The 21939-nt window shown below is 48.0% G+C and overlaps 1 protein-coding gene and 1 long non-coding RNA gene across 2 annotated transcripts; one reads left to right on the forward strand and one right to left on the reverse strand.

The window, feature by feature from the left end:
* The first annotated feature begins 2601 nt into the window (after positions 1 to 2601).
* LOC131918329 (uncharacterized) lies at positions 2602 to 6306 on the forward strand. The gene is made up of 2 exons (XR_009380950.1): positions 2602 to 3032; positions 6041 to 6306. It is a non-coding gene; the product is annotated as an uncharacterized LOC131918329 (long non-coding RNA).
* A 2236-nt stretch (positions 6307 to 8542) lies between these two features.
* Ccr6 (C-C motif chemokine receptor 6) lies at positions 8543 to 9655 on the reverse strand. The gene has a single exon (XM_059272411.1). It carries the CDS (start codon positions 9644 to 9646, stop codon positions 8543 to 8545), a length of 1104 nt encoding a protein of 367 aa, XP_059128394.1. The 5' UTR covers positions 9647 to 9655.
* Positions 9656 to 21939: the final 12284 nt, after the last annotated feature.

The following is a 21939-nucleotide window of genomic DNA, read 5'->3' on the forward strand; positions in this document are numbered from 1 at the left end:
GAGGATTTGGTAGAGCAGGACCTCTGTGCCATCTACAACAGAGGTCACAAGCCTTAAGATGAGTAAGCACTTCAAATGTGGTTGGGTAGCCATGAATCTAAAGTTTGGAATTGCATTTAAGTAACTTAAATGTCAATAGCCATGGGGAGCACATGGCACCGTGTGGACTGCTGAACCCAAGCACTGAAGCATGGATTCACACTGGGGTGCCTTAGGGGTGACTGGCCAAGGTCATGGGCACCAGGCCAGAAGCCTGGACTTCCTCCTGGAGGATGAGAGCTGCTAATCTTTTCAACACAACACAGAGGGGTGGGCAGAGCTGTTCTAGTGGAGTGCTGAGTTGGGTATGGAACAAGTTTGAAGAGACCAGCTAGGTGTGGTTGCTGACAGCACACATGTACCGGGGTGGTAGGGTGGAGGGACCCAGGTCAACCTGTCAGGACACCTCAAGGCAACAAGGTTTTCCCATGAAGCAATGAAGCAAGGTGTCTTGACCTCCAGCAGAGTGGGCCTGCTGTTGAGTAAGGGGCATTCCTGCTATAGACCAAGGAGAACTGGGGAGAGGAAGCACAAGTCTATTCACAGATGCCAATCTGAGTGTTCTTGGCTTAGTTATTGTTTAAAAAAAAGAGGAGAGAAGTGTATGCCTGGACTGACAGATACTACTGTGTCTTGGCAGTTGAGGTCCCAAAAGGCTAGCAGAATCCAAAAGCTTTTCAATTCCTCTAAATGAATGATTTCCACCAATACGTTGTCAGAAAGTCCTTAAACCAAGAAGGTAAGAAGCCAGAACTAAGGCACCCAAGATTCAGTATCTTATTAGTCCATGTGTCCTACAATACCAATGCCAATGTATTGTTCTGAAGAAACAATACACTAAGAGGCTGTGATTTGCTAAACTTTTGGCCAAGAGAATGAGGGAAAGCAAAGAACATGCCAGGAGCAGATAGCCAAGTGTCAGAAGCTGTCTTCGCTGAGAGCTTCTGCTTCTGAGTCCTGTCGAAGTCAGGACTTAAAGAGTAACACAAAGCCGGGCGGTGGTGGCGGTGCACCCTGAGCACTCCCGAGGCAGAGGCAGGCAGGTCTCTGAGTTTGAGGCCAGCCTGGTCTACAGTGTGTATTCCAGGACAACCAGGGCTACACAGAGAAACCCTGTCTCAAAAAAGCAAAAACCAAACTAAATAAACAACCAAACGATGAGATCCCCGGGGAGGGGCGGGGGAGTACAGAGAGCAGGGAGATGGCTCAGCAGTGAAGGCGCTTGCCAGCAAGCCCGATGATCTGGGTGTGGCCATTGAAATCCTAGCATGTCTCCCAAGGTGGAAGGTGGAGGCAGGAGAACCAGCCAGAATCACACAAGCTGAACAGCAGCAGCAGAAGCAAGCTAGACCCTGCCTCAAAACCAGGGCTGCAGAGGGAGAACTGACTGACCTTGCATGTGTGCTCTGCCACACACACACACACACACACACACACACACACACACACACACACACACGCACACGCACGCGCGCAGGCGCGCGCGCGCAAAGAGTACATTTTTTTTTTTTAAAAAAAAGTAAAAATATTTATTACAGGGCTTGGCAAATGCCTCTACTCCAGTTCTCAAGAGGCTGAGTCGGGAGGATCAGAAGTTCAAGGCTAGTTTGTGCTACACAGCTAAAGAGACCCTGTCTCAACAAAAAACCAAGAAACAAAACCAAGAAACAAGCCCCTCTCTAAAGTACTTATGGAGCAGGCATTTTAAAGGAGGCATCTAAGCCTCCTACACGAAGAACCACCAGTGTTAACATCCTGGGTTCCTACCAAGCCAACCACACTCTGATCATCTCAACACCTTCTCCTGTGCAGGTCTCTGGTGGATTTATGGTTCTCTGCTTCTCCCAGTAAGGACCATCAAGCATGGACTCTGTGTTCTCAGGGCCAGCAGTCGCCTGACCAGGCTGTAGAAGGAACCAGAAGCAAATGCAGCCTGCCGTATCCCCTGTGGGCACACTGTCTGGTGCAGGGCTCTTCTTCTGAGAGGGCTGTCAAAGGGAACCGGCCGGGAAGGCTCTAATTACCCGCAGGTCTGAGGAGGGAAGTGCCACCTCTGTGGATGTGCACTTATCGCCCTCTCGTGGCAGATTATAAAATTGTAAACACACATAAGTTGCTGTGAGGTATGGTTCCAGGAGAAGTCCAAGAAGGGCACTTCATCCTCCTGGAAACATCGAAGCCCCATTTAGAAATTGTATAGCCCCAGGCCAGTGAACGGAACATGGTTCTGGGACATCCAACCCTTTGTCTCTCCACCTGCAGGCTGCAGCACTCAGACTGAGTTCCCAGTACCATTTCCACAGCCAGGAAGCTTCCAACCCCAGGTCCCTCCTACTGAAATAATGAAGTAATAGAGGGAGAGGAAAGAGAGAGGAGAGGAGGAGGAGGAGGAGGAGGAGGAGGAGGAGGAGGAGGAGGAGGAGGAAGAGGAGGAGGAAGAAGGGGTCGATAACTGTACCATTGTAGACCCTATGGGATCCCTCTGGTATCCTGGATTTCAGGAAGGTAAACAGCACAAAGTATATGCATCACATCGTGTACCTGTGTTGTCTGGGACTGAACCTTATACACCTGGGAGCAAAACTTTCTGTATTCCCAGGATGACTAAGGACAGTCAGAGACCATCAGTTGCTTTCCCACAGGGTCAAGCTTGCTGCTGTAATGCAAATTATATTGGTAAGCTGCCATATGCTATGACAACTTGTTGAAAGTGGACTCTTGGATCAAGGGGCCCTTCCTTGTTTCCCATAAGCCCTCCTGTCCTGGGCCAGGCTGTCCAGGAGAAGGAACACCAGCAAGCAGCTAAGGACATTGACAACACTGAATCCTTGAGACCAGCCAGAAGGGGGACCGTTTCCAGCAAGGTTTACCACGGTACAAAAATGCCTAAAAAGAGAACGAGAAGCAGGATGCTCATCCATGGAGAGAAAGCCCCGACATGGGAACAACAGCCAGCCGCCTCAGCTTCCTCAGGCGATTCCTGCTGGTTGCCTGTAAGTTTCTGATTTGATGATGTCACCTTCGTTTTCTCTTTCAGTTTCTGTCTCTAGTTAATTCTGCTGGGCGTTATTAGCACCCAGTTTGACGATGTTTTTCTGTCTGTCTGTTGCTTTTTTCAATTGGCTGTTTATTCTTTTACTTTTCTTGCTCTCTGTGTCTCTCTCTCTCTGTCTCTGTCTGTCTGTCTGTCTGTCTCTCGCTGTCTCTCTGTCTCTCTCTGTCTCTCTCTCTCTATATATATATAAAACAATTACATGTAACAAAAATGTAACAATTATATGTAATACATAGCATATATATATATATATATATATATATATATATATATTCACTCATTCAAAACAGGAAGCATGCATGTCTCTGGTAGCTCATTATTTGGACTGTACAGAACAGCCGCAGGTGTGGGCTTTGGTTTTCTGCATGGACTATGCAAGCAGAAGGGATCAAGTGTAGCCCTGGATTAGCAATCCTGCTTTGATAAAACAGGAAGAGGGAACACACATTCTCAGGCCTCGGGTTGCACGGTGGCCCTGTCTGGAGGCAGAGTGAGGACGCGTGGGAGGTGATAAGGCACATGCTCAGCCTGACGGTCTCCGGCCACTTCACCTGTGGTTCAGGGATTTTGAGGAGTGTGTACGCATGTGCATGGATGAGGCAGCAGCATGTAGACCTCACAGAGCAGCTCAAATCTTCAAACTCTTCCTGGTTCTGGGTCCAGGTCCCAGTGGACCTCTGCAGCATTTCCCATCATCCTCTTGGAAAGCACTGCCCCAGCAGTTTTGTGGAAGTTATTTCTCCGTTTCATGTGCTGTTGGTGTGACTGTGATCACATGTCTGAGTCATTTTGCAAACCAGGTGTTATGAACAACAGAACAAGTTCATAAAAAAGGAAACTGAGGTGAATTGCCTTTCAGGAACTTTGTTTTATTAAGGGAGTTTTAGCTCATGGCTGTAGGCAGCTGAAAGGAGGCTGTGAAGTCAGAGAGCATTAGGAGAAACAGACACTATGTACAGCATGCAGGAGGTCCTGAAGTGAAAGAGCCTCCACATCCCTTTAGTTCTGGGATTTTAGGAGAGTCCTGGATTGTATGATAAATGGTGCTACTGGGTCCTAAAGGGGTTTGGAAAGCCCTTCAGCACTAGGGAACAAAGAGGGGGCTTGCTTTTACCAATTTTGTTTTGCTGTAGAGTTACATTCTATACCACAGGACCAGCCTCCACACTAGGAGTCAGGAAGCCACTGCTAAGGACTAGATGTGACTCCAGATTGACTTGTGTTTGGGCAGTTGGGAGGGAGGCAGGTCTCAGCCAAAAAGGAGAGAGAGGGAATTCGATGGTGTGTAGAGCAAGGTCACAGCAGTCCCTCGCTGCCTTGCCAGGGACTGCAAGGGTTGTGTGGCTTGAGTTTAGGGAGCTGAGCTAGAGGACCATGAGCTGACAGGAGGGCGGGAACTAAGCCCCTGTCCAAAGCCTCCAATGCTCTCTGTGCCAGCCTGAAGGCTCACCAGGGCACATGTCTATGGCATGAGAATTTCTGTGCTGGAGTCCCAAGTTTCTCAATTCCAGTTTCTCATTCTCTTCACAAGCAGCCACTCCCACAGGCTTGGTGCCCCTTATATCCTACCACTCGCTGCTAATGTGACCCATCCTCTGTGCTCTGCTGGCCGCTCTCCGTCAGGCAGTGTGCCCCGTCCCATGGCTGCCCCACTTCTCACTCACTGCCATACAGATGCCAGAACCAAGAGTACGTGCTGCCTGCTTGCAGCCATTAGCAGAGGGTGAGAGCTGGAAGTTCATGGGCGAGGTGGCATTGGCCCTGGTCTGCAGGAAAACCCTAGGGATCCACTCTTAGTTAGCTACCCTGGTCCCTGTGGTGTGAAAGCATCCAGGGTTGTCAGAGCATGGAGGAGGGGCCACCTTAGCAGCAGATGGAGAGAGATAAGGGGGCAGCAAGCCCAGAGAGAATGAGAAACTGGAAGTGAGAAACTCGGACTCCAAGCACAGACATTCTCACGCCGCAGGCAGGGCTGAAACTCTCGGTGTGACTTTACGGAGAGAGACGTGAAGAACAAGTTCAAAATAAGTCAGACATTGATTCTGTGATGTTAAAGAAGCCCAGCAGCTTCTCAGTGTGGGTAGTCCTCCAAGGGGAGTCAGAGGCTGGGGATGCAACAGGCGGCAGAGCATGTGACCTGTGCACATACGGCCTGGGGGTTTGATACCCAGCCCTGTGACATGAGAAGGGAGACAAGAGAGTCAGGATGCTGGTTTTCGAAGCACAGGGTCCCCACAGCACAGCACCAATCCCTAGGTGATATGGTTCTGCTTAGCCCTCCATGGCAGTGGGTCTATGCAGCCTTCATGGGGCACTCAACAATGTATCTTTGACCTCATTACAGCCCATGAAGGCTGAAGGACAGGATCCCAGCAGAAGAGCAATGAGTATTTTCAGTTTTATTTTATTATGATTATGACTATGATTATTATTTGGGGGAGGACGTTTCGAGACAGGGTTTCTCTGTAGCTTTGGAGCCTGTCCTCACTCTGTAGCCCAGGCTGGCCTCGAACTCACAGAGATCCGCCTGCCTCTGCCTCGGGAGTGCTGGGATTAAAGGCGTGCGCCACCACCGCCCGGCAATTTTTATTTATGTTATATTTTGAGATAGTCTCACTATGTTGCCCAGGCTGACTTTGAACTACTGGGCTCAGGTGATCCTCCTGCCTCAGGCTCACAGTTGCTGGGACCACAGGCAGGTGCCGCTGTGTTTGGCTCACTTATTTTTGTCTTAGGTCCTGGTTTCTAGCCATGAAGGGGTTGAGTAGATAGGAGGATAAAGGCAATGAGTCAGTTGGTTGTTGAAAGAGCAGGGCCAGGACCTGGTTTGTGCTCTGGATCCTTAGCTACCTAGTACCCAGCAGCATCCTCTGCTCTCCGTCCCTCCCCTGCAAGCTGGCCACCTCGGCACGCTCTGCATTTTACCTGTTGTGTCTTCCTCTGCAGGCTAGAAGATGCCCATGCCCTCAGCAATGCATTCTGTGTTCCTCTGCCTTCATCAAACTTAGATGTGAAGTTTAAAAACTCAGGCCGAAGGCTATGGGCAGCTGACAGAAGGATCCATGCCTGCGAGGCCAGCACAGGGTTTAAGGGCCTCTACTCATTTATAGAACGATGGAATCTGTCACCTAAGCATGGTCCACTTTCTTTTCTAATTATCTAATGAGAAACAAAATAATTCATAACTAAAAATAAAAACGATTTCAAAGTTATTTCAGCCTTGGAACAAAGCGTTTTCCACTGAGGAAATACTAAAATTGCCCCCAGGGACACCACGTGTGCCCATTAATTTTAACTGCAATTTTCACACAGCCTAGGATTATCTGGGAAGAGTGTTAGTAACTTGTTGTCTAGGTGACGTTGGAGTGTGTGTGTGTGTGTGTGTGTGTGTGTGTGTGTGTGTGTGTGTGTAGGGAGGAGGGCTTGTCTTGTTAGTTGGGTGTGAAGACCCATCCGGAATGTGGGTGGCGGCATTTCATGGATGGGGCCCTGAACTGTATGAAAAAGTAAGAGAGCTAGCTTGTCGTTGGAGCAGTAAGTGGACAGGGATCCAGGCATTCATTCTTTCTCTGCCCTGGACGCTGGCTGATATTTTCCTTCATTGCTTCCACATGATAATGGGCTGTGACCTAGAACTGCAAACTGTAATAGACCTGTTCTTCCCAAAGTTGCTTTTGGTCAGGATGAGTCTTTTATCACAGCAACAGAAATTAAACCAGGACTCCACGAAAGCGGTACACATTCTGCCCTGCCCCCCCCACCCCACTTTCTTAATGGTTCTTAAAACAAAGCAAACAAAAAGACCCAGAATTCTTAAAGCTTGTGAATAAGTTTATGTTTTAATATGTGAAACAATCAGAGTAAGCCAAGGAGTTACATTCCAGTGCTGGGCTGGGGAGATGCTTCAACAGTAAAGCACTTGCCTTGTGGGCACAAAGACCAGTTCAATGTCCAGAACCTATGTAAAAAAACAAACAAACAAACAAACAAACAAAAAAAAAATGTGGTGGTGCATGCTTTTAATCCTAGCGCTGGGGGGCAGAGGTAAGTGGATCTGTGGCTCCCGTGACCTGCCAGTCAAGCCTACTTATTGAGCTCTGAGAGACTGTCTTAAACAAGAAAAAAGAACGCCTGAGGAGCACACCGGAAGTAGTTCTCTGGCCTCCACACTCGAGTACACACACACACACACACACACACACACACACACACACACACACCAGTATTTTGACACTCATATCAGCAACTTCTGTAAGGAGGTTTGTGTTTCTGTGTTCCCAGTTCATATTTGCCACCTGCGTATGCTGGACTTTATGGACTAGAGTCTCATGAACTTCTAATGAGGCAGACGAGACTTACCAAAACCTGATTCTACCGCTAACCGTGACTTTGGGTAAAGCTTCCTTAAGATCAGTCTCAGAGCCAATCATAGGTCTGTAATCTTAGAGGATTTCAAAGTTCAAGACTGGCATGGACATCTTAGGCCCGCCTCTAAACAAAAGATACGGAAAGGTCTTGGAATACAGCACAGTGGCGGCACACTTGCGGAGCCTTATGTGAGTGAGACCTTAGGTTCAATTCCCAATTTAAACACACCACAAATCCACTTGGTCTCAGAGGCCAGCACACTTTCCCCTGTTCAGGGGCTAACTTGAAGTTCTTGGTGGCCAGAATCCTCAGCTCCATTTCAGAACTGGAAGAAAAGCACTTTCAACTACAGACAAGCCAAGTTTACCACCCATGGGATGAATGTTAAACTATGCTAGAGACTGCTGAACTGGTAGCCTAGCCTGGAACCGGATCCCAGCTTGCCTCCTCAGGCTCCACCCACCTCGGAGGGGAAGGGAGCCACAGGAAACCACTTCCTGAAAGGGAAGCAAGCCCCCATGATGGCAGCCTGCCCATGTCCTACTTAGTCCCTGCCTCCCAGGCTGCGGTTCCAGTTTGTGGATACTTGCCCTTGGCCCCCCTCCCCCCACCCCACCCCGGCCGCCTAGCGCTCGCTGAGGTGATAAAAGGGAAGCTGTACAGGATCTTTGCCACTTGCCATCAGGGATGGTAAACATCTTGTTAGCGTCCCGTGAGTCACAGGAGGGCTTCTGTAGCTTTCTCAAGCTGTCTCCTTGTTTTGTGCTCTAACTGGGTCTGCGACCCCTTCACGCAGTTTGTGAATATGTTCATATTCATAGCACATCACTCTAATCCAGCATTCCCCACAGCTTGTTTCGTGGAACACCAACCCCAGGAGACAAGAGCCACCAACGTTTCTTGTCAACCACACCAGGGAGAGCTTGGCTATTGGTGCCCACCTGCCAACTGGTTCTGATCCTGCAGGAAGGCTTCGTTTAATTTCCATAGTTATTTGGGCATGGCTTTCTCTCTCTCTCTCTCTCTCTTTCACATGTGATAGCAAGTTTCACAAAGGTTTTTGGGGTATGTGGCTTCATGTTACATGGTAAAGGATGATGCATTGTCATTGTCCATAATCTCACTGGTCTGCCGGGAAACGTAGCTTTCTGAGTACACCCGGGCACAGAGGAAACCTGGCACCTTGTTCTTTCGTTTAGCACACCACACATCCTTCATGATCTTCATGAAGTAGTTTCTGAACTTCTGTCCAACAAATGCGTACAACACAGGGTTGAGGCAGCAGTGAAGGAAAGCCAGGATCTCGGCCACGTTCCTGGTGTAGGCGAGGCGTATCTCACCACTGCAGGTCCGGGTCATTTTGCCCATGTTTACTGAAGTCACGAGGAGGACGACATTGTGAGGGATCTGGCAAGCCAGGAACACGAGAACCACAGCGATCACGACACGAATGGCCCTGTGCCTTTTAGAATTTTGGGCCTGCACCAAGGTCTTGATAATGAACAGGTAGCAGAACACCATGAACAGCAAAGGGATGAAGAAGCCAAAAAGCAGCTCCAGCCCCAGCCCCAGCAGTTTCCAGGTGATGGGCTCCAAGACAAGCTTGTACTGGGGCTCGCAGACCTGTCTGCCCAGCAACTCGTATTTCTCATGGAAGATAAATGTGGGACTTGAGATGAAGACCGATATGACCCACACCACCAAACAGATGATCTTACTGTGTGCCAATGTTCTGGATCGTACCCGGAAAGATTTGGTTGCCTGAACGATGGCAATGTACCGGTCCATGCTGATACAGGCCAGGAGCAGCATCCCGCAGTTAAAGTTGACCGCGTAGATGCCTTTCATGAGTTTACACAGTGAGTTGTTGAAAACCCAAGTGCCAGTGGCATGAGTGACTGCCCAGAATGGCAGAGTGAGGACAAAAAGGATGTCTGTAATGGCCATGTTCAGCAGGTAGACATCAGTCATGGACCTGGCCTTCTTGTAGAAGGCAAAGGTCATCACCACCATAATATTGCCCAGGAGGCCAAAGACACATATTAAGGAGTAGGCGATTGGCATAAATACCCTGGTGAACTCTCTGACTTCTTTCAAAGAGCATTGCAAGTCGTCCATAGGCACAGAATAGAAAGTCGGGTCAGAGTAATCATCAGTCGAGGAGTAGAGCTCTGTGGAATTCATTGTCTCCTGGAAAACAATGAAAACAGAATTAGTGACAACACATTTTTCAAGCGACCACATTTAGCCAAGCTCCCACTCTTTGCCAAAACAAAGCAGATCCTCACTTCATGTGTCATGGTCGTTGGTGTAGGGGGAGATCCAGACCTGGTGTAGAAAGTGAAGTGGGCGGTTCAACCACACACTCACTAGCACAGATGTTAGGAGAGCAGAGGGGAAGCTATGGAGGAAAGAAGGCAAAGTGTGCTCAGTCACCCCCTGTTCTGGAACATTCTACCCCATCAGAACATACTGCACTGCATATTATTTGATGTGAAAATACCCACTTAACAGGACGCTTTCTGAAGAGCCAGAGAGCAAACACTATGGGCTCTGCAGGCCCTGTGGCTCTGTCTTGGCATCTCAAGCCAGCGTTGGTGGCTTGGAAACAGCCGTAAAGAACATAGAAATGAATGGGCCTGACCACACTTGGTTAGCCATAGACTGTGACTTTCCAATTTCTGATCTTTTTGGCTTAAGAAAAGTCATATCAGAAAAAAAAAAAAAAATCAGCCGGGCGGTGGTGGCGCACGCCTTTAATCCCAGCACTCGGGAGGCAGAGCCAGGCGGATCTCTGTGAGTTCGAGGCCTGGGCTACCAAGTGAGTTCCAGGAAAGGCGCAAAGCTACACAGAGAAACCCTGTCTCAAAAAACCAAAAAAAAAAGAAAAAAAAATCCACAGCTCTTGAACTATACAAGAGTCTTCACCCAAAATTCCAGTTAAGAATATACAAGAAAATCCCACAGAACAGTATATGTGTGTGTGTGTGTGTGTGTGTGTGTGTGTGTGTGTGTGTGTGTGTGTGTGTGTGTATGGATAGAAACTCATGATTTGAGGACTGGAGAGGTGGCGCAGTGGTTAAGAACACTCGCTGCCTTTCTGGAGGACCTGTGTTTGATTCCCAGCACCACCCGTATCAGGTGCTCATAGTCAGTGTGATTCCAGTTCCAGGGGATGTGATGCCCTCTCCTGGCCCAATGCATGTGGCAGAAACTTCCTGTGATCAATATCATGAGTAGACACAGTCCACATGGATAAAGCCATTATGATTCTACCCTAACAAGAAGACTTAAAAACTGAAAGCTGGAAGCCCAGTGTGGTGGTGCATGCCTGTAACCTCAGCACTCAGAAGGCTGAGGCAGGAGGATGGTGAGTTCAAAGCCAGTCTGGGATACACAGTGAAACTATCTTGAAAAAAAAAAAAAACAAATATCAAAAGATAAATTACGAGAGCAGGAGGGAGGAGGAGAGAGTGAGAGGATTGAAAAAAACTCACAGGTGGTGGTGGCACATGCCTTTAATCCCAGCACTTGGGAGGCAGAGCCAGGCAGATCTCTGTGAGTTCGAGGCCAGCCTGGTCTACAAAGCGAGTTCCAGGAAAGGTGCAAAGCTACACAGAGAAACCCTGTCTCGAAAAAACAAACAAACAAACAAAACAAAAACAAAAAACCCACAAAGCATTAATGAACAAGATTTATATGCTGAAAATCCTAATAGCTGAGAGAAAATAAATAGTGTGTAGATTTAGGAGAGGGGTGTCTAGAGCAAGGCTGAATGGTTCTTTATTCAGATACACGCTCCACAAATTGATGTGTATCTACAACATAAACTAAGTCAAAACTCTGGAAGGTTTTCTAAATAGAGAAAGTGGCTAACTGATTCTGATTCTACAATGAATTCAAGAGAGAATGAAGTCGGAGGATTCATGAGACCCTGTGAGACTTAGGCCACTTCAGTGTCAGGGCAGGTGACGTCCATGAAGGAGAAGGAACAGGAATCCGTGGACGGACACAAAGCCCAGAAACAAACCATACCTACATTAAGTAGTCAGCCGATTTTTAAACAAGGCACCGGGGTGACTCTGCAGTGCAAAGACACCTTGAATTAATGGCGCTGGTACTGGGCCTTATGTGAGAGAGCTGATCACCCTTTCACCTCTCCCACAAGAAAAGTGAGCTCACATTGGTTGTAGCTCTAGATGCAAGAGCAGAGACAGAGAACATCTAGAGGGAAACACAAGAAATCTTCGTGACCCAAGGAATGGAAGAATTTTCTTACATAAATTGTGAAAGACATGTATTGTAAAGTAATAGTAATAAATCATGCTTAATAAGAATTAAAAACGTCAGCAAGGTGGTGGCGGTGCACGCCTTTAATCCCAGCACTCGGGAGGCAGAGGCAGGTGGATCTCTGTAAGTTCGAGGCCAGCCTGGGCTACAGAGTGAGTTCCAGGAAAGGCACAAAGCTACACAGAGAAATGCTATCTCGAAAAGCCAATAATAATAATAATAATAATAATAATAATAATAAATATTTGAAATAAAAAATAATTAAAAACTTCTGCTCTTTTCAAAACACTTCAGAAAATGAAAAAAAAAATTTGAATCAGAAAATAGCATTTATAAAACCGTATCTATTCACATCCAGAACATACAAGGAATCTCAGCTACTCAGTACCTGGAAGACAACAAAATATGTGATGGTGAATATGTACAAAAGATGTTGTTAGGGAAGCCAAGCCACAGCCTCCCTGAGGTGCTACTTAATTCCCACAAGGATGGCCATGGAAGGTGAGGGTGTCCGCAACGACACGACACGGAGCAGCTGCAGATGTCCTGGTTGGGTGGTGGGAATGTGAAGTCAAGTACGTGGACAAAAATGAGTTCACCTCGTGTGACACTGGCTGTGCACTGGATTTTGCACTGTGTTGCACTGGCTGTATGCTGGCTGTGCACTGGATTGCACTGGCTGTGCACTGGATTTTGCACTGGCTGTATGCTGGCTGTGCAATGGATGTACACTGGCTATGCACTGGATTGCACTGGCTGTGCACTGGCTGTATGCTGGCTGTGCACTGGATGTACACTGGCTATGCACTGGATTGTACTGGCTGTATGCTGGCTGTGCACTGGATGTATACTGGCTATGCACTGGATTGCACTGGCTGTGCACTGGCTGTATGCTGGCTGTGCACTGGATTTTGCACTGGCTGCACAAACCAGTAACTGGCTCCTAGCATTCACCCAGGTGGGAGGCAAAAACACTAACTTGAGTTTTTAGAGAAAGTCCTTCTAATAGCTCCAAACTGGGAAGAGCCTAAATGCCCAGGGGCAGCAGAGTGAATCATAGTGGACCCACACTCAGTGGAATACTACTTGATGTGTGGCCATGTGTCTATCAAAACCCTTGAACTGTCTTCTTCGATAACTGTGTGTAATTATGCCCCAGTAAAGCTAATTTTAAAATTATTGAATGTTCTTTTATGTAAACAGCCTTGCACCAACAGTGATAGAGCTCAGAGACCAGTTACAGAAAGTGCATGGGCCGTAGGACTGAGGTGACCCTGAAGGGTGGTATCCGTACAGACTTGGGGAGAGTGGGGGCTACAGGTGGTGGGAACCTCAGAAGGAGGTGTAAAGGTTCAGGATACTGCAGAGGCTGCCGAGGGCCAGTCCTATAGGGGAGAATGGTACACCCATTGGGAGGACTGAAGCAGGGGAGTGGTCAGTATGGTCCCTTAGCTAGAGCGGCTTGGGGAGAGACAGGACATGGTAATTTCTCCCCATGCTCATTGTGTTGGTGGGGAAAATGCTCTAATTAAAGATTATGAGGGTCGGGCCTGGAGAGACGGCTCAGAGGTTGAGAGCACTGGTTGCTATTCCAAAGGTCCTGAGTTCAATTCCCAGCAACCACATGGTGGCTCACAAGCATCTGTAGTGAGATCTGGTGCCTTCTTCTGGCCTGTAGGGATATGTGCAGATGGAATGCTGTATACATAATAAATAAATAAATTAAAAAAAAAGATTATGAGGGTCAGCCAGCCGTACTGTACATCAATCCCCAGCTAGACTTCCCACATAAGCAAAATATTTATCTGCACTATGATAAGTCACATTTTCTGCATTTACGTAAATTCAGTTCAGTGGAAGTTTTAAAAGTCTCTTGAGGATGGGCACTGACTCATGACATAGAACTAACATGAGCCTGAGAGTCAAGAAGGTACCAGGCAACACAATAGCCCCAAACAATGTAATTCAGACAAGGCATACAGAAAACCAGGCCAGCTCCTACTGAAGGGATGGCCGGTGTCAGCCATGGTGGTTCCTCATGGACAGGAGGATCTGGAATGTGGCCTGCATAGTTTCCAGACCAGACTGGAGGGCACCACTAGCAGAGGCCGACAATTGTTCAAGTGTCTATTATATTCAAGAGACAGTGTCTTAATCTACATTCCTTGATTACCATGGTGAAACAATTCCCAAGGACCTGTCTCGGGAGAATGCTGTGAGCGTGTTGGGCTAACCCTGTGAAACTCAGAATAATAATGATCTCAGCAGTGCTGGGGTTGGCAATCAGTGCTCTCAGTAAGACAATAACTGTCATGTTTACTTGAATGCCAGACACTCACAGTACCTTGAAATGAATCAGCCTGTCAAACCACAACTGTCACCACAAGAGTGATACATATCGTTGCTAGGAAATCACACTGGACACAGATTGGCATCTGGGCCACCACAGCACGTAGAGTCCTGAGCATAATCTGCCTCATCATCTCAATGTGTCAGCAGTTAGTCCTCTGGAGATTCAACCTATACATTTTCTGTTAAGAGAATTTGTGTGTGACGATAAGGACCTTGGTAAATTCTTTTTTTCCTTTTTCTTTTGGGGATTGTTTGATTTTTTTAAAAATTATTTATTTGTTTTTGTTTTATGTACATTGGTGATCTGCCTACCTGTATGTCTGTATGAAGGTGTCAGATCATCTGAAACTTTAATTACAGATAGTCATGAGCTGCCATGTGGGTGCCGAGAATTGAACCCAGGTCCTCTGGAAGAGCAGCCAGTGCTCTTAACCACTGAGCCATCTCTCCAGTCCTCATTGGTGAATTATGGGGGAGAGGTTGAGATAGGGTTTCTCTGTGTAGCCCTGGCTGTCCTGGAATTCTCTCTGTAGACCAGGCTAGCCTCAAACTCAGAGATCCACCTGCCTCTGCCTCTTGAGTGCTGGAATTAAAGGCTTGTGCCAGTATACCCGGCACCTGCTGGTGAATTCATTCCTGATTAAATGTTTCTGTCTGTCCTTTAAAGAATTTAGAGCCATCTAGACAGTCAGTATACCAAGAGGAAAGCTTCTGGAAGGATAGGGCCTACAGCCTGCTTTTCTGTGAACCTACAAACCATAGTCAAGCTACCCACAGCAAGACACCTCTCTGCCTTGTCCTCAGGCTCACACTGTTCTCCTTCACATATGCCCACTCACTGAGTCTTATTTTGGCCTGAATAAATCACATAGAAGACCTATGTTTGTCAACTGATTTTCAATGCATACTATGGTCATCTTTGGTGTTTAATGTTCCTAAGTCAGCAGTTCTCAAACAGGTATGTATAGAAATATTCTAAAGAACAATCGATATTAAGAGAGTCTCTGAAACCTGCCCCAAATTATCCTTTGGAGAAAAACTTCTGGGGTCCTGTGAGGGGATGGATATGAAGACACCCCCTTGCCTGCCATCAGCTGCCTTGAGTAAAGTGTCACTCTTTCTGTCACCCTCTGTCTGCCTTTTGTTGGACTTTCCCCCTTTCCAGGCCGCTGGCGTCTCATGTGGGACGCAGTAGGACCCTTCAGTGTGTGCCAGTACAACATCAAAATGTTAGCACCCAAAGGTTCTTCCTCACCACCAAGTGTGTCTCCGTGAAGTTCATTACATCTTCAAAACACGAGACAAAGCAATTTCTCACTCCTGTTCCCCCCCACCTGCCCACTCTAAAGTCATTTCCAGATGACAAGAATGTCAATGTCAGGCTGCCTACTCCATGAGGAGAAGGAAGGTGGGGCTATTGTCAGAACCTTCAAAACTTAGTAAAGGGCTTACCATGACACAAGAGAAGAATTTGGATCCATGTAAACACTAGGTAGGCATGCAGCTTACCTGTAATTTCAGCCTCCTAAGGTAGAGATGGGATTCTCACAGCAAGCTTGGTTAGTAAGACTAACCATACTCCAGGTTTGGTTGAGAAACCCTGCCTTAAAGATTAAGACAGAGCCAGGCAGTGGTGGTGCACACCTTTAATCCCAGCACTCGGGAGGCAGAGGCAGGTGGATCTGTGTGAGTTCAAGGCCAGCCTGGTCTACAGAGCAAGATCCAGGACAAGCTCCAAAACTACACAGAGAAACCCTGTCTCGGAGGGGGGGGGGGACACACACAAGAAAAAAGAGTAAGAAAAGCGACTGAAGAAGATTCATGTCGTCAACCTTGGGCCTGCACACACATGTGCCCACACACGTGAACACACATATGCACATGTTCCACACACATACACATAAGAAAGAACAGGGTAAAGCTTCACAATGTAGATACAGAAAAAGTGAATGTCACCACTGAGGTATGGAGTCAGTACGAATCCAAGAATGTCATGAAGGACTGGGCAGTGGTAGTATCTTTAGTCACGGTGCACAGGAGGCAGATCTCTGTGAGTTCAAGGCCAGCCTGGTCTACAGAGTTTTAGGACAGCCAGGGCTGTTACTCAGAGAAATCCTGTCTCAAACCTCCCCCCCCACCACCAAACAAAAGGACATCATGAAGGAATTTCAGACACCTGGTCTAGCATCACCATTTGCTGACAGACAGTCACCAGGTGGTCTGAAGCCATAGTTATGGTCACAGACCACAGATAAGGGAAGTGTGACAGACATTGCAAATCTGTGATTAAATCTGAAATTTGAAAGTAATCATGAGAAGGAACTATGGTCTGGGTGCCAGAGAGATGGACGGGCCACCAGCCGGGCAGCGGTTTGGGTGTGGTGACAATCCATGTGGAACCTGTTTCCAGGCACACTGGGACAGACCTTGACTGGCATAGCGCCCATCAGAATCTTCACTTGAGAGTTTCTTCTCGTTCCCACGATGAATAAGAACAAAGAGAGGAGGTAAGTGCACTGTGTTGGAAATGTCAAGAGTTTTAGAAGATAACAAAGTGGATGACCCAGGTCCTCAAGATCAGCAAGTGCTCTTAACAACCGACCCATCTCTCCTGCCCGGCCCCTGCACTTGCATTTATTTAAATAGTCAACAGCTCAGATGAAAAATCCAAGTTCCAAAAGAGCATAACGTCGGCGTTTATTTGATAGGAAGTTCACCCAGCCTGCTGAGCCGCCCCCACCAGGCACAGCTGTCTAGCTGCTGTGACTGTCTCCCTCCACTTCAGTCACTCAGCCTTCGGAGCCAACGGTCCGACACACCGACCGACAGCACCGTGCCTAGCGCTCCAAAGATGTCTGCTCCCTAATCGCTGGCAAAAGGGACTGTGCAGACATGATTCAGTTTGGATGAGTAGCCACATGGGGTAGATAGAGTTGAAAGTACTTGGCCCTCAAGACTCTCTCGCCTGAGGCAAGGGAAGAGATGGAGGTTTGGGAGGGAAGTGTCTATTGCTGCTCATGTTGAAGGCAGTTGAGGAACCACAAGCCAAGCGGGTTCCTTGAAGAGGCTGGCAAGTGCCCTCTCTGACGGCTGTTGAAAAAATAGGAATCTGGGTCCTGCCCCAGGAACTGAGGTCTGCCCACAACTGGAGGGATCAATCACAGATTCCCCCCCTAGAGGCCCAGAAGAGAAGGTGGCACTGTGCCCAGCTGCCCTGCAGCTGAGGTTGGTGTCAGATCGCTGGCTGCAGAACTGGAAGCCAGGAAGCTCAGCCATGTGAACTGCCGACTCGGTGGTAATGGTGAGACTCAGAGAGAGCTCAGCAAAATGAACATTTGCTTAACTTTTAGCAAAAAAACCACAGAAACCACCAGGCTCAGAATGAGGTTAGTGCCAGTCTCTGCACCTGGCTCTAGCCAGTTTTACACAGTGATTAGGGGTTGGGAGAGGGGTCTAGGGATCTTTGGTGATTGAACAAGCACAGTGAGGTGCTGTTTAGCTTCAGAAGTGGAGGGTCAGCTAGAAAGGACACCCATCGTGGTGTGGGAGATTGTGACTTGAAAGAGGGACTTCTACTCTACCCTAAAGTCGGACTCCGCTTGGGAGTAGAGATGATGTGAGTGCCAGGAAGAATGTCAGGTGATTCAACAACAGCACAGGTGCCCTTGGGACGTGGTGACCACTGCTGGCTTGAGTGGGGGAGTTGAACGCAGGATGGGTTGGACCTCTTGGGCCAGGAGCCCTTGGCTGCAGGAGATGGGTGAGCATGAGATGTAGCTACAGGTGCCGTGAGACCCAGGAGTCCTATCCGCAGATGCTTGCCATCAGGGTACACCCACAAGCCTAGACTGCTTACTGCCTATGTGCCTGGAGTTCATAGGTGATCTGAGCGAGGTCTCTTGGAGGCAGGAGAGAGTTACACAGGCATCTACTATCTGGTGAGGAGTGGATGTACCAGGGATCTTGAGAAGAGCATGTACACACACAGTGCTTTTCATTACTCTGTAACCACGCTCATTCCTAGTCAGCTGTGCCTGGGGGCTTTGGCCCTGCTCTGGGGAAAGGACTGCTTCCTATGCCAAGTGCCCGCTGCTGGCCGTGGGTCACTGGGAAACCTGCTGCCAGGTGAGGACCCTAGGTCCTCTGGATGTGTGCTTTCTCTCTTTCAAGCTGCAAAGCTCCAGTTTTCTAGGAATCTCACCAGAAACCTCATTCACGTGGGAAGGACATGTACTCAGCTCTTGGTGCACCCTAGTGGTTCCTGGCCTAACTTCATCACATGGTAACTCCATCCAAGGAATCTCCAGTCACCCTGTAACCTCACATATCAAAAGAAGGGTGTGTGTGTGTGTCTTAGCAGGCTTTTGAGATATACCTTGAGGGCCACCAAAATGGTACATGTGGCTAATGCTGAGACACTTAAGACCCACACTTGGTGTCTTACTCTTCACGATTCATAGAGAAGCCCCTACCCATGCCCTCAGTGTAGCTTAACTTTCTTTCCCCAAGTGCCTTCTTTCCCCTAACCCCTGTGCCTAAAGTCTGTTTTAAGATAACTTTAATAAAAAGCAGTTTCAGACCAGGTATGCCTGAAATTCTTTTCTGTATCAACCCCCTAAAACTTGATTTGGCATGTGCTGAGGTCCCCAAAAGATTATGGGAGCTTCTCAGGGTGCTGAGGGTGAGACATCATGGATCTGGGTCCCTGTCCCATCACCACTGACAAACCTCCTGCCCCTGGGACATTTACAGCCTGTGATCTCTGCAGGGGACTTCGGAAAATGCAGAGGACCTGAAAAAGGCAGGCCCAGGGGCTCCCAGGAGCCTGTCCCCGGGCCACGCCACACCACGCCACGCCACGCCACGCCACGCCACGCCACGCCGGACTGCAGTGGCTTGTGGTGTCTGCAGCACTGCTCTACCTGGTTTGGAAGGGGTGGTGTCACAAGTCACAGTGACACGTTGACCCCTGTTACATCACATCCAAGTGGATCCTGTCTCTTGAAACTGTGAAAACCAAGCACTCCCCAAGCTGTGCTCTCTCCCTTCACTGGCTTTAGAAACTAGTTCCTGGTCAGCACGGCTTTGGATGGCTTTTCTTCTCTTCCAGAGGCACCATCTCCCTCTCTCTGCTCTCCCTCTCTCATTTCTGCTCTCTCCCCTCTTTTCCCTCCCTCTTTCTTCTCTCTTTCCTCCTAGCACCCAAAGAATAAACTAAGCTCTTTCATAGCTTTCATGTCTACGGTTTTGAAGCCGTATAGGCACACTACCACTTCCCCTTTTCCAATGAAAGGAACAGAGCTAGGGTGCCAGGATGGAACCCATGCTCATGGTCTGGGCCAACTCTGCTTCTACCTCTGGGTTCTAACATTTCAGAGGTAATTCTTTTAATCACATCGAAAAAGAAACCATTATTTTAGGGAAATTTAATACTAGTAATGCTTTCAACACAGTGTAAAACTAATCTTTTATGTACCATGATATGATTTCCTAGAGACATTTTTACTGTGTACACTGTGCCAAGGAAAGTGACACAGATCTCACTATCATGACAGTTAGTGCCCTCGCTGGTGCCAGACAGTCAATGGTAAGCCTGGGAGAGTGGCTGCAACTGGCTTTGAGACGGGACAGAGACAGGCAGTCCCCCCCCCACACACACACAGAGAGAGAGAGAGAGAGAGAGAGAGAGAGATTTTATGCATGTGCCCAGATGTGTGTGTGTGCATGTCTGTTTACGTGTGTATGTGTGTATGTGCATATGTGTAGATGCATTGATGTCCATGTGTAGGTATGTAGGCATGGATAGTTGTGTATACATGCATGTATCTATACGCATGTGTCTATAGGCCTGCATGTGTTGTCTCTGGATGAGCATTTCTGGTGGTATGTATGGGTGTGTGCATATCTGAGTTTATGTGTGCATATACACATATATGCATACGTGGTATATACTGTCTTAGGTGTGTATGAATGAGTGCGTATGCAGACGTGCACAGAGGAGTATGTTTGGACAAGGCATGTGTGTGTGTGTGTGTTTGTGTGTGCAGCTGTGTATGTGTACAGCTGTGTGTGTGCAGCTGTGTGTGCAGCGGTGTGTGTGCAGCTGTGTGTGTACAGCGGTGTGTGTGCAGCTGTGTGTGTGCAGCTGTGTGTGTGTGCAGCTGTGTGTGTACAGCTGTGTGTGTGCAGCTGTGTGTGTGTACAGCTGTGTGTGTGTGCAGCTGTGTGTGTGTGCAGCTGTGTGTGTGTGCAGCTGTGTGTGTACAGCTGCGTGCAGGCTGTAAATCAAGTTCCAGACACATGCTGGGCACTGAGGTCACTCCAGGAACAGACAGCATGCCAGTGTCCTAGCAGACAGCCCACCTGGACTATGAGCAGTGCTGAACTCCCCCATTGCCTGCCACCCAACATCTGGGTCACTTTGCCAGGCGGTTCCCACAAGACCTTCAGCAATAAGTTTAGTTAAAGCTTCTTCCATCAGGCGTTCTCTACTGCTAGGTTTAGTACGTTTTAAGTTCACAGGAACCACAGGCATGCTGGCTTCCCCCCTCTGCTGACCTCAGTGCAGCTGAAGTGCTACCCAGCTTCCTTCTGCTTTTGAGCTGGTGGGTAGGAAGAACCCAGAAGGTATTTTCCAGTGATTTGCTTTCGGGCTTGGCAGCTCACTTTTATACTGCATTTTGTTGTTGTTGTTGTTCGCTTTGTTTTTAGGGGCCAGGTCTCACTATTTGACATATGGTGGAGTTGCACCCATAATCCTTTTTTTAATCTATTGAATTCTGGGAACACAGTCTGGTTCTATATGCACAGCTAATATTTCCTTATTTATTGGCAGGAATTAAATCTTTAAGCATTTCAAGAGTAGCTGTGATGCAGACTTGGTGTCTGTTCCGTATTTAGGGTGCTGGTCTCCACAACGTCCCACCCACAGCTTTGCATTGCCTAAATCTCTTGCGGTTCTGTGTCTTAACTTAGTGCTTGGCTTCTCAAAGTCTCTCTGTGTACTGAGATAAATAAAGAATTGCATTTTTAGGGGTCCAGAGGATGACTCTGTTATTAAGAGCGAGGACTGCTCTTGCAAAAGACTAGAGTCTGTTCCCAGCACGCACGTTTGGTAGCTCCCGACCATGTGTAACTCCAGCTTCAGTGGGATCTGATACTTTTGACCTCCTTGGACACTTACACGAATGTGTTCATATCCCCACCCAGACACACACATGTACACATAATGAAAAATAAATAATAACTCTTAAGGAGGACTGAAGAGATGGCTCAGAGGTTAAGAGCACTGGCTGCTCTTTCAGAGGTCCTGAGTTCAATTCCCAGCAACCACATGGTGGCTCACAACCATCTGTAATGAGATCTGGTGCCCTCTTCTGGCCTGCAGACAGAACACTGTATACATGATAAATAAATAGATTAAAAAAAAAAAGCCTTAAGGAAAGCGTTCCGTCGCTAGGACTGGGTGCAGCTAGGGTAGTGCCACTGCCTGGTGTTTGTGGGGCCTGTGCTTCACTCCTGGCACACAAAAACAGTAGCCTGAGCTTGGTGGCATAGGGCTGTGATCCTACGTACTCAAGAGGGTGAGGCAGGAGAATGGCAAGTTCAATGCCTGGGTCGTGATGTGAATTTGAAATCAAGTTACACACCCTAGTGAGACCTTGTCTCAGAATCAAGAGTAAAAATGTATCCAGGAATAAAGCTCAGTGGTGGAGTGCTTGTCTAGCACGCACAATACCCCAGATTCAATTCCTGCCAACACACACACACACACACACACACACACACACACACACACAAGCACACATAGGCACACACACACACACACACAAGCA

Source organism: Peromyscus eremicus, chromosome 8b (genome assembly GCF_949786415.1).
Source record: "Peromyscus eremicus chromosome 8b, PerEre_H2_v1, whole genome shotgun sequence".
Taxonomy (NCBI): domain Eukaryota; kingdom Metazoa; phylum Chordata; class Mammalia; order Rodentia; family Cricetidae; genus Peromyscus; species Peromyscus eremicus.

Excerpts from the sequence above, each read along its gene's own strand:
- Ccr6 (XM_059272411.1), bottom strand. The coding sequence starts at position 9,646 with ATGAATTCCACAGAGCTCTACTCCTCGACTGATGATTACTCTGACCCG.